This window comes from Rhinopithecus bieti, unplaced genomic scaffold (assembly GCF_001698545.2).
Source record: "Rhinopithecus bieti isolate Rb0 unplaced genomic scaffold, ASM169854v2 scaffold_12686, whole genome shotgun sequence".
Taxonomy (NCBI): Eukaryota; Metazoa; Chordata; class Mammalia; order Primates; family Cercopithecidae; genus Rhinopithecus; species Rhinopithecus bieti.
In genome coordinates this window covers 10751-27651 of record NW_016807231.1, presented here as the reverse complement: position 1 = coordinate 27651, position 16901 = coordinate 10751, and the positions used below count along the sequence as shown (strand labels likewise).

Here is a 16901-nt window from a genome sequence, read left to right as displayed (position 1 = left end):
GCAGTGGCACAATCTTGGCTCACTGCAAGCTCCACCTCCTGGGTTCACACCATTCTCCTGCCTCAGCCTCCCAAGTAGCTGGGACTACAGGTGCCCGCCACCACACCCAGCTAATTTTTTTTGTATTTTTAGTAGAGACGGGGTTTCACGGTGTTAGCCAGGATGGTCTTGATCTCCTGACCTCGTGATCTGCCGCCTCGGCCTCCCAAAGTGCTGGGATTGCAGGCGTGAGTCACTGTGCCCGGCCTTAAGTTTGGATTTGTATGATTAATATACAGATTACAACGTTAAGCCCCCATATTGTGGACCACAGAGAGTCCATTCTTCCACCAGGTTGGAGGGTGCATCCCCCGCCCTTGAGTAATTTCCAAAAATCCACAAGGTATGCTTAAATGTTACAAAAATCAATCCTAGTTGTCATTTGTTATCTCTACCAGCTATTCTTTCTGCATACTGCCATGGTCTGCCTTCAACAAGTCACCACTTCCTGTCTTGAAACTTTTTTTAAAAAAACCTTTTTATTTAATTTTTTTAATTTTAAAAAATTTCTGCAAACACTATGGTCACTTGTGTAATTTTAATACATACAAAAGATGTATGATGTGTAATTTATGGAGCATAATTATTAAATAAACATCCAGGAATCCATCATCTGTGCATAAGAACTAGAACATTACTGATGCTTTTGAATCTACCTAAATTCCCCTTCCCTAAATTTTCCTCCCACACTTCTCCTAGAGCAATCTCCTATCCTGGATCTTATATTAATTACTCCCCCCACTTTTTTGTTGTTATCTCCCTGTGTTGCTCAGGCTAGTCTCGAACTTCTGGGCTCAAGTGATCCTCCTGCCTCAGCCTCCCAAGTAGCTGGGACGACAGGTGCATGCCATATCACCCAGCTATTTTCCTTCTATACTTTAATACCTTTACCATATTATATATCTGTAAGTTTTCTTATTTTGAGCTTTATTTAAAAGTTATCAAATTGTAGGTATTCTTTGGTGATTTGTGTTTTTCACATAACATTGTTTGAGAGTTATGCACATGGCTGTAATTTATTCATTGTCCAATGCTGTATAGTATTTCATTATGTGACTATATCACAATTTATTTAGCCATTTTCTTATCAAAGAATATTCTCTTGCCATCCTTTGAAGTCTGCATGCAGACTAGGAATAGAAAATCCTTAGCATGTTCTAAATCACTTTCGCCTTTGTGCCATGTCTCTATTTTTAACAATTAGTATATTCAAATGCAAGGATTGGCAATTTTTTTTTTCTGTTAAAGAACTAGTAGGAAATATTTTAGGCTCTGTGGGCCATATGGTCTGTTTCAAAACTCTAAACTCTGTTGTTTTACCATAAGAGCAGCCACAGAAAACACATAGACAAATAAATATTGCAATGTTCCAATAAAACTTTATTTACAAAAACAGGTAAAGGACAGGATTTGGTTCATGGGCTGCAGTTTCCAAACTCTGCTGTAGTTCATCTGAATTTCTATAGTGTTGCCCAGTATTGTGGTTCTTATTATCAAGTCTGCCTTTGTCTTATTTTGCACGTGTCAAACCCTATTCTCACCCTTTGTGATTCTCACCTCCTATATCTAAGAGTGTGCCTGACCTGTAAATCCAGTTCCTAAACCAGTGTGGTTCAAGGCAAGAAGTGTTATCTGTAGCCACAGCTCCAACAGCAAGCAGGGTATATGAGTAAGATTTGGTGCTAAGAGGCCTAAAATTGCTGTACCAGACTTGAGATTGGGATGCTGCCTTCATTTCCTTCATTAGCTCTTCAGAGTTTCTGGTTAGGACTGAAGTTACACTCTAATAACTAGTCTCCTTGCAATGTCCTGAATGTGCCTTATTCTCGCTTCCTTTCGGATTTAAATGTGCTTCCTATCTTCTTTCTTTACGCCCCTTGCTCCCTTTCACCCCCTTTGTCTGGCTAATTCCCACTCACTCTCCGGGATTTAAATTGGATTTCTTTATCTGGAAGCTATTCTTAACTCCCTTCCCTTCCTCCATTGCACACCACCTCACCCTCCTAGGCTGGGCCAGGTGTCCCGCCTCTGCGTTCTCATAGCGGTCTTTGTCACTCTGTCTTGTAATTGTGTGCCTTACCCACCAAATATGTGACTTGGTAATAGAAATTTCCCTAAGGTGAGTGATAATTTAAAAGTTGGGCATTTAGGGATAGCTCTAAATCTACATTGCCAATTGAGAATGGAGGGCAAGGGTTGTCTTTGTATACTAAGGGAGTAGATTGTAATATGTCTGCGGGCAGGGTTCCTTCACTGTTTTCCTGAATTTGGCCAGGAGAAGCAGCCAGTTTCTACCTCTTGTGAAGATCAGCCACTGGCTGAGGGTCCAGCCAGAGAATAGACTGATTCTCAAGAACAAAATTGCCACCATCTCCTTAAATGTGCATTGCCTGCTATTTTGTCCTATCTGCTTGATGGTGGCCTGAACTGCATGCAAGCTTGGTCTCCTTTTGGGCATTTTGATTTGGCTCATCTCAATAAAGGAGTTATTTTCTTATTCTTCATTTTTTTTCTCTTGGTGAGTGGGGCTCTGAACGTCTTTTTCTAGCTTGTCTACTACTTGAGACTATTTTATGGTGAGTCTCCTTACGAAACTGTAAACTCTGGGAAGTACTGTATTTGGAGTCAGTGAAGAACTGAACTTAGGCCTGTGTGCTTTGTGACTTTAGCAAGTAATTTTAACCTCCTTTGCTGAGCCTATTTCTTATCTGTACAGTGGGGATGGTACTTGATCTATCTCATAGTGTGTTTATGAGGATAAAATAAGATTATATGTGAAAGTGCTTTGGAAAACTGTGAAATCAACTACAAATTGAATTTTGTGTTATTCTGTATTCTCTCACGACATCTGGCACCATGCCTTGCCGAGAGTAGTTGCTCAATACATTTTTGTTGAATGACCAAAGGAATTGGAGACAGAAATAATGCTGTTGGTGGGAATAAAGGACATTTAGTAATAGAAGCAGGAAAAATACATGACTTGGTAATAGAAACTTCCCTAAGGTGAGTGATAATTTAAAAGTTGGGCATTTAGGGATAGTTCTAAACCTACATACCCAATGTCTGCTCTCTGCTTTGCTTATAAAAAATATTTAAATTTTCTTTTAGTATGATTTTGGCAGCTTAGATAAGCTGTCAAACTTGATTAGGTTTTAAATATGCAGTCATCAAAAAGCAGGATTGGCCCTAGGCAATACTGTGAGGTCAGCAAAATGTACTCTCAGAAATCTTTCCTTCCTGGTTGGCAACTTCACCTCTCACCACTCCCTATTGCAGTGGCTTCTCCTAGTTCTGTTTACCTACAGGCTCCTAGGACTTTCCTATTAGCCTTTTTCCTCCAAGAGGCATTCACCTTAAAGGGTTAGGAACTAAGTCTCCTTGGCTAATTTGCACTTTAAAAGATTCCTAGAGAAGGAGGCAATGTGTTATCCAAATGAGTGAATAAATAATCATGACATTTCAGGCATTAAAGGGAATATAAGGGCTTATCAGCCCCATTCAAATCACAAGACATACTTACTTCACCTACAACTACGGTTTCTCAACCTTGGAGGTATGTAGAACTACCTGGAGAGCTGTTTTTTTTTTTTTTTTTTTTTTTCTTCAGAGTCTTACTTTGTCACCCAGGCTGGAGTGCATTGGCACCATCATAGCTCACTGCAGCTGGAACTCCTGGGCTCAAGCAATCCTCCCACCTCCCAAGCAAGCATCCCAAAGTGCTGGGACTACAGGCATGTGCCACCACAGCCAGCTAATTTTTTTTTTTCTTTTTTTTTTTTTTTTTTATAGAGACAGGGTCTCGTTTTGTTGACCAGGCTGGTCTGGAACTCCTGGCTTCAAGCAATCCTCCTGCCTCGGCCTCCCAAAGTGCTGGGATTACAGGCACAGGCATGAGCCACCGCATCTGGCCAAGAGCTTCTTAAAAATACTGATAATTGAGGTCCTCCTCGCAGAGATTCTGATTGAATTGGACTGACTAGGTTTGGACCTGGGTAAAGATTAAAAAAAACAACTCCCAGGTCATTCTATTGTACGGTGAGTTGGGAACCCCAGATTTAAATCTAAATTGGCACTGGGTGCAGTGGCTCACGCCTGTAATCCCAGCACTTTGGGAGGCCGAGGTGGGTGGATCACCTGAGGTCAGGAGTTCGAGACCAGCCTGGCCAACATGGCGAAACCCCATTTCTACTAAAAATACCAAAAAATTTAGCTGGGCGTGGTGGCGCACACCTGTAATCCCAGCTACTTGGGAGGCTGAGGCAGGAGAATCACTTGAACCTGGGAAATGAAGATTGCAGTGAGCCGACATTGCGCCACTGCACTCCAGCCTGGGTGACAGAGCCAGACTCTGTCTCCCCCCCCCCAAAAAAAAAAACTAAACTGGCCTTGTCTGTGAGAAAAAGGAAAGCTGAATGACATTAGATCAAACACTGAGCAGGGTGGGGTTGGAGGGACTTTGAGAGACATTGACAAAGTAAACAGAATGTTAAAAATAGGCCCATGCCATGGCACATCAGCTTGCCAAATATATATATAGGCCCAGCAACTCCATAATAAGCAAGTGCTTGGCAGCACCCAAGGAAGAAGTCATCTGTGGCTGGTCTGGCTCCCCACTCCCAGACCCCCAGGGAAAACAGCCTATCTCTAACTTTTAGTCCTTAAATCTGCTTTCCAGATGGTTCACAGGTATGACAGATAAAATCTCTGAGCTAAGGAAAGAAGTGCTTGAATGGTTGATGTACCAAGTCAGTAACTTCAGGCGATGTAAAATAAACAATTTTGTTAAAAATATGAAATCTGGCTGGGCGCGGTAGCTCACACCTGTAATCCCAGCACTTTGGGAAGCTGAGGTGGGCGGATCACTTGAGGTCGGGAGTTCGAGACCAGCCTGGCCAACATGGAGAAACCCCGTCTCTACTAAAAATACAAAATTAGCTGGCCATGGTGCTGCATGCCTGCAATCCCAGCTACTTGGGAGGCTGAGGCAGGAGAATTGCTTGAACCCAGGAGGCGGAGGTTGCAGTGAGCCGACATAGCACCATTGCACTCTAGCCTGGGCAACAAGAGCGAAACTCCGTCTCAAAAAAAAAAAAAAAAAAAAAAAAAAAATATTACCGCCGGCGCGCGGTCGGCGTACTTAGTAGTATGATATTACACACACACACACACACACACACACACACACGACGAGAATCTGTGTTTCTTAGGTTTACATTTGTATTTCAGCACATAGGGCTTCAGCAACATGTTAATTACTTTCCTTTGCTTTCTAATAGCAATCCCGATGGGAAATGGATGAATTCACATTGTGTAGTTGGATTATTTTTGCCGCCCGCTTTGGCGACACTGCCTCAGCAGCCCAATTGGTGTTGACGGCAGTAACAAAGCCCTTATTATGATACAATCTTTACCATCTCAGCATTGCTTTAGTTTGCCTTCTCTGTATTTTCGCTGCTTCAAAGATGCGTCCTTCAGAAAGTAGATTGAAGAAAATGGACTCGCCTTTTACCTAGCAGTATTTTTTTTTACACTTTTTTTTTTTTTTTTTTATTGGTAACAAGGTTTACTCTTACTCTGTCACCCAGGCTGGAGTGCAGTGGTGCAATCTTGGCTCACTGCAACCTTTGCCTCCTGTGTTCAAACGATTCTCCTGCTTCAGCCTCCCAAGTAGCTAGGACCACAGGTGTGTACCACCACGCCTGGCTAATTTTTGTATTTTTAGTAGAGACGGGGTTTCGCCATGTTGGCTGGGCTGGTCTCAAACTCCTGGCCTCAAGTGATCCACCCACCCTGGCCTCCCAAAGTGCTGGGATTACAGGCGTGAGCCACTGTGCCCAGCTGTTTTTTCTGTTTTCTTTTGTTTTTGTTTTATGCATTCTCAGAAAGATCTTCAGATTCTCCTGGGCAAGCAGTCTCTCCCATTCCTAAGGAGAATCCCACCCATTGGATAAGAAGGCTTCCAGGAGGGTCTGTCTAGTGGCAAGCCACTGGTATGAGATATCTGGAGAGGACCTAAAGCACCTCAGATGGCTATAACTGTATGGCATTTTACATTACACATCTTGATTCCCCAAGCACACTGGGGAATCCCTGTGATCAAAAAGGGGAAATGGGTTACACTCTGCCTTTTTAGGGAGATGTCCACAGAAATAAAGGAATTGACATTATAAAAGCAAGTCCCCTGTCTTTGTATTTCTTCCTTTACGCATATACTTACCTTCATAAACAGCTTGGTTAAAAGGCGGCCAATAATAACTACACCTCATGTGGCAGCATTGTAAAGTTTAATTAATGTTTCTAAGGTATGAGTTGAACTCACAAGATGAAAGATCCTAAATATGGAATATGTGTTAAGTGCCCAGTCTGGTTTAGTCTGATAATGGCTATAATTGTATGGTGTCCCACATTACACATCTTGATTAGTGTGGCTCCCATGAGTTTAACCTTGAAAATGTATTTTAATGTTGAGAATGTGTTTAACGTTGGTTGGCAAACATTCGGGTGTATAGAATATATGCTTCTGTTCTTCAGCTAGCCTCAGTTAGTTGGTTCTTGATGTAAAAGATATTTTACAAACCAACTTGGGAGGTTTTTGTTTTTTTTTGAGACAGAGTCTTGCTCTGTTGCCGAGGCAGGAGTGCAGTGGCACAATCTCGGCTAACTGCAACCTCTACCTCTTGAGTTCAAGTGATTCTCCTGCCTTACCTTCTTGAGTAGCTGGGATTATAGGCACCCTCCAACGTGCCCGGATAATTTTTGTGTTTTTAGTAGAGATGGGGCTTCGCCATGTTGACCAGGCTGGTCTTGAACCTCTGACCTCAGGTGATCCACCCACCTCAGCCTCCCAAAGTTTTGGGATTACAAGCCTGAGCCATCTAGCCTTGTTTTGTTTGTTTGTTTTGTAATAAGGTCTCATTCTGTCGCCCAGGCTGGAGTGCAGTGGTGTGATCTTGGCTCTTTGCAACCTCTGCCTCAGGTTCAAGGGATTCTTTTGCCTCAGCCATTTGAGTAGCGGGGATTACAGGCGAACACCACCGTGCCCCGCTCATTTTTGTATTTTTAGTGGAAACGGGATTTCACTATATTGGCCAGGCTGGTCTGGAACTCCTGGTCTCATGTAATCCACCCACGTTGGCTTCCCAAAGTGCTGGGATTACAGGCACAAGCCACCACGTGTGGCCGGATCTGTGCTTTTTAAAACCAAGATAGAAGACTGAAGGGCTTAGATAACCATGTGAGATAGGGAACTATTATTACTAGAATGTAGTTATATATTAACAGGACTCAGCTATCATTTAGGTTAGTAGAAAAGTTTATCTTTGTATGGCAAAAGCAGCTTTCTCTTATCTTTATGTCCATTCCCTTTCAGTTGCACTAATATTTGTAATTTTTTATTTTTTTATTTTTATTTTTTTTGAGACGGAGTCTTGCTCTGCCGCCCAGGCTGGAGTGCAGTGGCCGGCTCTCAGCTCACTGCAAGCTCCGCCTCCTGGGTTCACACCATTCTCCTCTCAGCCTCCCGAGTAGCTGGGACTACAGGCGCCCGCCTCGTCGCCCGGCTAGTTTTTTGTATTTTTTAGTAGAGACGGGGTTTCACCGTATTAGCCAGGATGGTCTCCATCTCCTGACCTCATGATCCGCCCATCTCGGCCTCCCAAAGTGCTGGGATTACAGGCTTGAGCCACCGCGCCCGGCCTGTAATTTTTTAAATGGCTAGTACTTCATATACCCTCCTAAAGAATTTAACTACATGAATTAGAACAACCGTGTTCATTAAATCCTGAAAATGAGCCAGTTAATCCTCCCTTATGAAGACACAGCATTATTTTATTCACGTGCAATGAAATACTCAATTCAATAAGCATTTACCCTGCGTTTACAGTGGTTCAGAGTTTTGTGAAATGTGAGACACGATAAAGGAAAACTCAATGTTTTAAGGCATCTTTCCTGGCCTTAAGAGTTTACTGTTTCTATTTGGGCAGCAAGAACTATATGGTAGGCCCACCACTTTGGGAGTCTGAGGCAGCAGATCACTTGAGGCCAGGAGTTCTAGACCAGCCTGGCCAACATGGCAAAACCCTGACTCTACTAAAAATACAAAACAATTAGCAGGCATACTGACATGCGCCTGTAGTCCCAGGTACTCAAGGGGGCTGACGCACAAGAATCGCTTGAACCCGGGAGGCAGAGGTTGCAGTGAGCCAAAATTACACCACTGTACTCCAGCCTGGGTGACACAGCAAGATTCTGTCTCCAAAACAAAACCTAAAAACCTATGTGGTATATTCAAAACAAATAGGAGTGCTTCCATCTGTCCCCTTTCAGGCCCCTGTCTCCCTTCTCAGGGGCCTTGGGTTCTAAGTTTCATTAGAGCCTTGCTTTCAGCAGGCTGTCATCAAATAGCAATGATATCGTCTAATAATGCCAAAGGTTGATTTGCTTTTAATCAGGGACTTTTCAAGACACAAAAACAAGTGGGCCTGTTTAAACAAAGTTAGAAAGTTATTTATTTGCAGGGTTCTGATTCACCTATCACAAGCCATACCATACAAGCTGCTTTTACTCCACTCACAATCCTGACACTCCTGGTTTGTAAAAGCTCTGCTTGCTGGATTGTCTCCCTGCTATCTATGATCGCCTACAGAGTAGACTCCAAATTCTTGGCTTGGTGTGCCAGGCACTTTTGAGCCTCATCTTCCTTACTCCCAGCTAGACATCCTACTTCCCAGCCTCACTGCACTTTCCATGTTTCCATAAACAGGTCAGGCCCTTTCACTCCTTGCTTTGCCCTTGTTTCCATTCCCCAAAATGCCTTTCATCCTGTTCCCTCTTGTCTTTTTGGCAACTCCCACTTTGAGGCACAGCATAAACACAATCTCTGTAAAACTCTTCCTATTCCAGATTTCCCCCAAATTTCTTGTTTTGCCTCTTCTGACAGCACTTTGTATATCTGTCATAGTATTGTTATGGAAATTAGTTTTGAAACTATCTTCCCCTACTGGCTTCTCAAGGGCAGAGACCTTGCATAGTGTCTTACCATACATGCTCACTGAATGCTTTTGCAGTTACAATGATCAACAGGTTGGCAAACTTAGTTCTATTTGACATTGCATTACCTCCCTCTGAGAATGCCCCAAGGTTAAGTAAAAACTCCCAACAGGGAATTTACAAGGTTGATTGTTGCTAATTTAACTAAATTTAAAGATTTTTAAAATCAGTCATCAAATGTAAAGCGTGGGCTCATGAAACACATTGGTAGAAAACATTGACTTTTGCCGATATTGTTCTAAAATGTCTCCTTTGGGACAGCTTGTAAGCTGAGATTTGGCAAAAGAAGGAAGTGGGTCTTAGCTTTGGTCTATAAATTACTGAGTTAAGGACTGATAGAGTGGGGGTTAAGACGGTCCTGGGAATAGTGCTCGGTGGGTGAGGGGTTAGTTACCTTTCTACTTCTTCGCCTTAGAATACACCCTTAATTTGGCCAGCCAGCTTAGAAAATGCTCCTGGTAGGAAGATAAAAGGATTTACAGCTACATGAAAGAGAACGGCATCAAAACTCAGGCCTTATTCAGCCTTGGGTCTGTGGTGCCTTGAGATAAAAGAGAAACAATTTATAGCGGCACCGAATCAAAAAGTCCTTTTCTTTCTATCTTGGCTCGTTTTCTTCTCCTTTCCTATCTTAACATCGGGACATTCCTCTCCAGTAACGGGCATAATGGCATGATTATGTTTTCCTCTATTTAGGGTTACTCCCCTAGCCTTGCAACCACTCCTTATTCCTTTATCTCTTTCAAAGTTTCCATTCTCCCGGACCTTTACGTTTTATTCCGTCCCTCCCTCTCTCCTCCTCTTCCTCCTCCTCCGTTTTCCCAGCTAGCTCACTCCGCCCCTCGCCGTCACTACCTTCCCTCCCCCTGAGGCTCCTTCCCGCTCCTCCCCGTTCCTCCCGCCATCCCCCCACCCCCTCGCCTTCAGAAAGCTCCAATCAGGAGCTCCGAAGGTGTCTCGAAGGCCCGCCCCCTCCTATCCACTTTTCTTCCCCCTAATTTCTCCCTCCCCCCTTCCCCCCCCAACTGAAGTCCTGCGGGCCTGGGGGCTTCGGGATCTGGGCGCTATGAAAAGTGTCTGCCCGGTCACTTCCGGTAAGGGCGCTGCGGCGCGGAGCTTCCCGCGGGACCGTTAAGGAGAGAGTGGGAGTTCCCGGTGGGCCAGGGAAGGAAGGCGCTGCCAGGAAGGGGGAGCGCGAAGGAGAGCGGCAGCAGGAGCGAACTAGCGCGCGCGTCTGGGGCACTTTAGTCGTCCCTTCCCAGCCGCCCCCTCACGCGCGAGCTCCCCCGCCCCCCCGGGCGGCTGCAGCGCTTCCCTCACCCCCAATCCCTGAGGTTGACACCGCCCCTCCCTCGGTACCGCGTGACCGGAAATGGCGCCATCTTTAGCCTCCTCTGCTATTGACAATAACAAGCCCTGGTTTTTTTCCCCCTCCCCCTTTCCCCCAACCACAGCCTCTCCCCTCCCAGGGAGAGGGAGAAAAGGAGGAGGAGCTGCAGCCTCACAGACTCGCTGAGTCGCTCCTGCAGAAAGGGGGGGAGAGAGATCGAAAAGCAGGGGAGGGGGACGGCACGGCCGTTTACCTGTCTGCCTCCTCATTCGCTCTCCCCCCTCGTTCTGCTCACTCCTGGTGTCAGCCTATCCGCCTTCCCAAACCCTCCCATTCCCCCGGTGTAGCCCCCCCCCCGCCTTCACTTTCCTTCTCGTCCTCTGTGTTTCTCCTCTCTTCTTTCTTCCCTTCCCCCTCTAGCATTGCCACCTTCTCTCCTACACGCACGCAGGCATATAAACGTAGGTTTTTGATGCTCCTCTGCCTGTTGACCCCGCTATTTTCATGTTTCCAACAGGTTTTTCTTCCCCCAGTCCCTCAGCTGCTGCTGCTGCTCAGGAGGTCAGATCTGCCACTGATGGTAATACCAGCACCACTCCGCCCACCTCTGCCAAGAAGAGAAAGTTAAACAGCAGCAGCAGTAGCAGCAGTAACAGTAGTAACGAGAGAGAAGACTTTGATTCCACCTCTTCCTCCTCTTCCACTCCTCCTTTACAACCCAGGGATTCGGCATCCCCTTCAACCTCGTCCTTCTGCCTGGGGGTTTCAGTGGCTGCTTCCAGCCACGTACCGATACAGAAGAAGCTGCGTTTTGAAGACACCCTGGAGTTTGTAGGGTTTGATGCGAAGATGGCTGAGGAATCCTCCTCCTCCTCCTCCTCATCTTCACCAACTGCTGCAACATCTCAGCAGCAGCAACTTAAAAATAAGAGTATATTAATCTCTTCTGTGGCTTCGGTGCATCATGCAAACGGCCTAGCCAAATCTTCTACCACCGTCTCTAGCTTTGCTAACAGCAAGCCTGGCTCTGCTAAGAAGTTAGTGATCAAGAACTTTAAAGGTAACCAAGGCCAAAATCCATAATCACCTAATAAGGATTTGACACTCGAGGGGTCACGTGCTCTATTTATGTTAATATATTAAACAGTTTGGAGGTGGCCTAATGTTTTATGCATAATCAATGAGGTGGAGGGGAGGTCCTTTTTTGGTGGAGGGTTCATTTTCCGGGGGTGGTTAGGATCCTTGTGCTGAAGCATACACCGGGTGTTTCTGTGCAGTATTTTGAGGTCTTTTTCAACCTATTGTATTTAATCTGTTATTCCTTATAACACTGACAATCGATATGATTGATCCGGATTTTACAGGTGAGAAATTTGTATTCTAAAGAGGTTTATTTATTTCAGGTGCATAGCGAGCCTTGGCACTGCTGGGATTTTTATTTTTATGCTTCAGTAGGCCACATTATCCAATGCCTAGAAATGCAGGTAGCAATAGTGATCTTTTTGTGCTCAAATAATATTTATAATTAGATTTACACTGTATTCATGAAACTCATTTGGAAGCAATATTTGAAGAAAAATTTATGTTCTCTGCATTTCTTTCCAAAGGTAGGGTTTGAAAGTGAAAAACATTGTATATACACAGAAGTAGTAAGTCTGTGTACCACTAGTCTAAAGATAGGAACAATTACTACATCTATTTTTTCCATCACTAAAATGGATTTTAAAGTATCGACCTGCAGCTTTTAGGAAAATTTGTTCAGACCGTGTTTGAGATATGTGAGGAGAGTATTATGAATGCATTGATGCAAATATAAAATCAGCAATTTTTAAAACTGTATTTGAGCTGAATTTTTATCTGTTGAATGTGTTTCTGTTTTTCTGACTGACTTTTCAACACCCTTAACTGCCAGATAATCAGTGCTACAGTGTTTATTAAATAGAGAAGTAAATGAATGAACTTAAGTAATATTTATGAGATAAGTGCTTTGTGGCTGAATATTAGTATTGAGAAGATTAGGTTCTCTATGCTTGTGTTTTTAACACTGAGTGGAAATCAGGAATGTGCTCTATTTTGTCTCAAGCAGAGGGCTATGGTGTTGTCTATTTTTAACCCTTTCTTTTTTATATCACTACCTTCCCATACCCAGGTTCTCAGTTTCTGATTTAATAGTAGAGCTTTCTGAAGTCAATATGAATTGTAATTGACTAATGTGTTCATTATTTCACTTAAAAATATATGGATTTTTATAGCCAAAGATTTTTAAATGAGTTATGATCCTGGTTGCATTTTCAAATTGGTTTCAGAGATTTTTTTCTCTCCCTCCTAAGATAAAAGCATATTAAGGCATTTGGATGTTCTAATTAAAACTTTTTTCCCCACATTCATTGCTAGTCAGTGAAGTTTAAAGCCTAGAGTAAGGTGTTTCTTTCTATTCTGAAAATGCAACGTGATTTCTGGAGTCATTTGGATGTTTCAATCTTTAAAATTTCACTCTGCTCATAAATGTAGTTTAAAACTACATGGAGTTAAGATGTTTCCATTTCTATAGATGGTGCATAAATTTGGGGTCAAACAGACCTGGATTAGAATCCCAGCTTTGCCATTGACTAGCTATGATGACCTTGGGCAAGCTTACTAAATGAGTTCCAGCCTCAGTTTCCTCAGTTGTAAAATAGATTCCTCAGGGTATTGTTGGGAAGATTAAGAGGTTTATAAAGTACCTTGCACATAGGCAGTATTTTAAATCTCAGGTTAAAAATTCATGTCGACTTAGGTTTTACACATGATGAAATAAGATCAGGATTGTTTTTTTATGGTCATTCTTGAATTTTATTTTTTTGAAGCAATACAATCAATAGGAGAAAACCTCACCTTCAGTTTTAATAGGTGAGTCAAAATGACTTAAATAGTATTCTGACATTTCAAATTTTATTCTTTATATTAAGCTTAAATACAGTGGTTACTTTAATGATTAGGTGTAATAGTTATAAAGATCACAATTTACCCTAAAATAGAGTAATGCTGTTGTATTTTATTGATCTTTGGTTACTGTATCTGACATGGTATTCTGATACCAACCTTCTACATATCATCTAGATAAGCCTAAATTACCAGAAAACTACACAGATGAAACCTGGCAAAACTGAAAGAAGCAGTGGAAGCTATTCAGAATAGTACTTCAATTAAGTACAATTTAGAAGAACTGTACCAGGTATGTATTAATATGCATAACCAGATTTGATTAACATAAATCAAGGTGGGATGTATATTGATTTTGCTTTCTGAAATAGGTTCTTAAGTAGACTTTTGGTTCCCTTCTAATTTTAGTTTCTCAATTAATTGATGAACTCTATAATTAGATCATGTATTCTCACATAAACTATGGGTACAGTCATACCGGTATAAATTGTGCTTATCTTTGACCCTTCTGATGAGGAATTACAGTTAGGTGTACTTTGGTGTAATAGAAGTTCTACCTATAATGAAATCCTATAGCATGAATCCCAAAGATGATTTCTGGTGACATGTCATTCTATTGTGATAATTGTTTCTTAGTTGTGTTACCTACCCATAGGAAAGGCCTCAAGACATGCAGATATTATTCATATCCTTTATTTTACCTCCTTCTTAATAGTAGACTTTGCTATTCCTTTTCTTGCTCTTTACATTTTCTAATACCTGGGCTATAAGACGCACCTTAGCCCAGAAATGAGCAGCAGTTTGTAGTCCAGCAGCTTAGTCTGAGGTTCAGATTCTTTACTTAGCAAATGGGTCCTTACACTTAAATATAATGTTAAGGGCAGTTACTAATGGCAATCTCTTGCTACCGAGAAATTTTCCCTACTGTGTATTTGACACACAACCAGTTCAAGAAGTTACTTTCATTAGAGTGTCAGGGATTTGGTGTTAAAAGATACTTCAGGCCGGGCACGGTGGCTCACACCTGTAATCCCAGCACTTTGGGAGATCAAGGCTGGTGGATCACCTGAGGTCAGGAGTTCGAGACCAGCCGACCAACATGGAGAAACCCCGTCTCTACTAAAATACAAAATTAGCCAGGCGTGGTGGTGCATGCCTGTAATCCCAGCTACCCAGGAGGCTGAGGCAGGAGAATTGCTTGAACCCAGGAGGTAAAGGTTGCAGTGAGCCGAGATTGCACCATTGCACTCCAGACTGGGCAGCCAGAGCAAAACTCCATCTCAAGAAAGATACTTCAGAGTACTTCAGAGTACAATAGCTTGAATTTTTGTATTGATGAATACCTTGTAAGAAATTATGTTGGTTCGATTTATCAGTATTTGTATATTTTAGTTGCAGAGCTAGTATGGTGGTGGGCAAATCCTGGATTAGGAGTCAGAAGATGGGTTTGGGGTCTAGTTTTGACTGCTGTGACCCTTGTAATATTGGGCCAGGTACTAAAGCCATCTCAGTTTTTTTCCTGTTTTTTTAAGAGATAGGGGTCTTGCTATGTTGCCCAGGCTGGTCTTGAACCCCAGGGCTACAGCAGTCTTCTCACCTCAACCTTCCGAGGTGCTGAGATTACAGGCATGAGCCACCAAACCCAGCCGTCCCTCTCAATTTAAATTTCCTCCTCTCTAAAGTAGAGGAAATAATAATTTGCCCTACCTATCTCACAAGGTTGCTTATAAGAATCAAATAAGATATTTGTGGAAAAAACCTCCAGGCACTGTAATCTTACAAATATGATGATATCACGAGTCATACTTTTTTACAAGCCACAGTATAGCTTCTTCACTTGTAATATGTCAATTGAGATCACCGGTTTCTGTTGCTGTGAAAATTAGTACACGCAAAATACTCAGATCAGTGCACAACACATAGTAATAATCCCGTGTAACATTATAAACATTGTAATGCTATGTAAATGTCAACTAGTAGTTGTAGTACTAAGCTATTACTTAAGAATAAGCCCATTTCATATGGCTCTTTTGGCATATTATATGTGTGTCTCCTAAAATGTACAACAATAAAAGTCAAAATATGAAACTGACTTGGAAAGGCCTTAAGAGAGCATGTGGTCCAATATTTTTCTTTGTGGTGTCTGTGACAGCCTGCAAAGGGGATTCATCTTGTATTATCTCATATAAGCATTACGGAAACCCTTTCTGGAGTACGTAGGGTAGTAGTTACTATCTCCACTTTTATTTTATTTATTTATTTATTTATTTATTTATTTATTTATTTATTTTTGAGATGGAGTCTTGCTATGTCACTCAGGCTGGAGTGCAGTGGCATGATCTCGGCTCACTGCAACCTCTACCTCCTGGGCTCAAGTGATCCTCTTGCCTCAGCTTCCCAAGTAGCTGGAATTACAGGCACCTGCCACCACGGCCTGCTAATTTTTATATTTTTAGTAGAGATAGGATTTCACCATGTTGGCCAGGCTGATCTCGAACTCCTGACCTCAAGTGATCCACCCGCCTCCACCTCCCAAGGTGCCGGGATTACAGGTGTGAGCCACCGCAACTGGCCTATCCCCAGTTTATTGATGAAGAGACTGAGTCTCAGAGAAGTTGAATAACCTGCCCAGAGTCACATATTGGCAGTCACATATTGGCAGAGCAGGGGCAACTCAAACTGAGATGCTGGATTTCTAGTTCGTTGCACTTTTACTCCTGTACCACCTCACTAATATACCCTGGTACTTTGAATACCACTGTAGTGCAGTGTTTGAAGCAATTAAATTGTTTTACTTTAGGGAAAAACTCTTTATCATTGAAGTGGTATTTTTATCTGTGCATGCATAAGTGGTGTTTATTTGGATAGTATATGGTGTTTATTTGGATATGCTGGTATACAGCATATTTAATTTCAATAATGTGTTATTTTATATATTCCATATTTATAACAAATGTTTATTGTAGTTGTTAATGAACCCTATTTACTTTACCTTGAATATTTTCCAGAGCTTTTGCTTTGAAAATATTTTCCTGATATATTGATTCTGTTAAATCTTTTTGTTTCAAGAGCATAGAGCTTGCATCTTTTGTTTTCTTGTACTTTGTTTTACCTGCTGTTGTTCGGTTGCATTTCTTTTAGCCTAGTCACAAGTCTTATAACTTCACTGTTTGCATTTTCATAATACCTTACTGCTTTTGCTATAATGAATTCAAAAGCATTGGTTTTAGCTCTTACTGTTTTGACCTTAATTTTATAAATGTTCCTTTGGATTGTTCTCAGAAAGATTATTTTGAGATGTTCAAGTCCAAAAAGGAGGATAAAGGAGGTAAAGCTATTTCATATAATCCGGACTTCAGGTGCTTGTTTGATTTTGACTCATTGAAACGTAATTAGACGTACTCTGTCAGTCTACCTGAGTGGGAAAGAAAAAAATAAGAAAAAGTACTCTTCTCTTCTAAAATCGAAATAATGTGGAAATATGTAGTTATACAAAAGTTCTCCAAACCCCTGTCCTACTCTCTTTCTCTGAAGTAAACACTTACTGGCATATATCTACTTA

General features: G+C 42.2%; 1 protein-coding gene across 1 annotated transcript in view; it reads left to right on the top strand.

Annotated features, from left to right (window-relative positions):
- Positions 1-16901, top strand: part of LOC108534998 (cullin-4B) — a 29713-nt gene that overhangs the window by 2610 nt on the left and 10202 nt on the right. Inside the window, 5 exon segments of the mRNA XM_017880666.1 lie at positions 9913-10053; positions 10056-10181; positions 10935-11477; positions 13517-13555; positions 13558-13631. Of these exon segments, the coding sequence (XP_017736155.1) occupies positions 9913-10053; positions 10056-10181; positions 10935-11477; positions 13517-13555; positions 13558-13631 (923 nt within the window).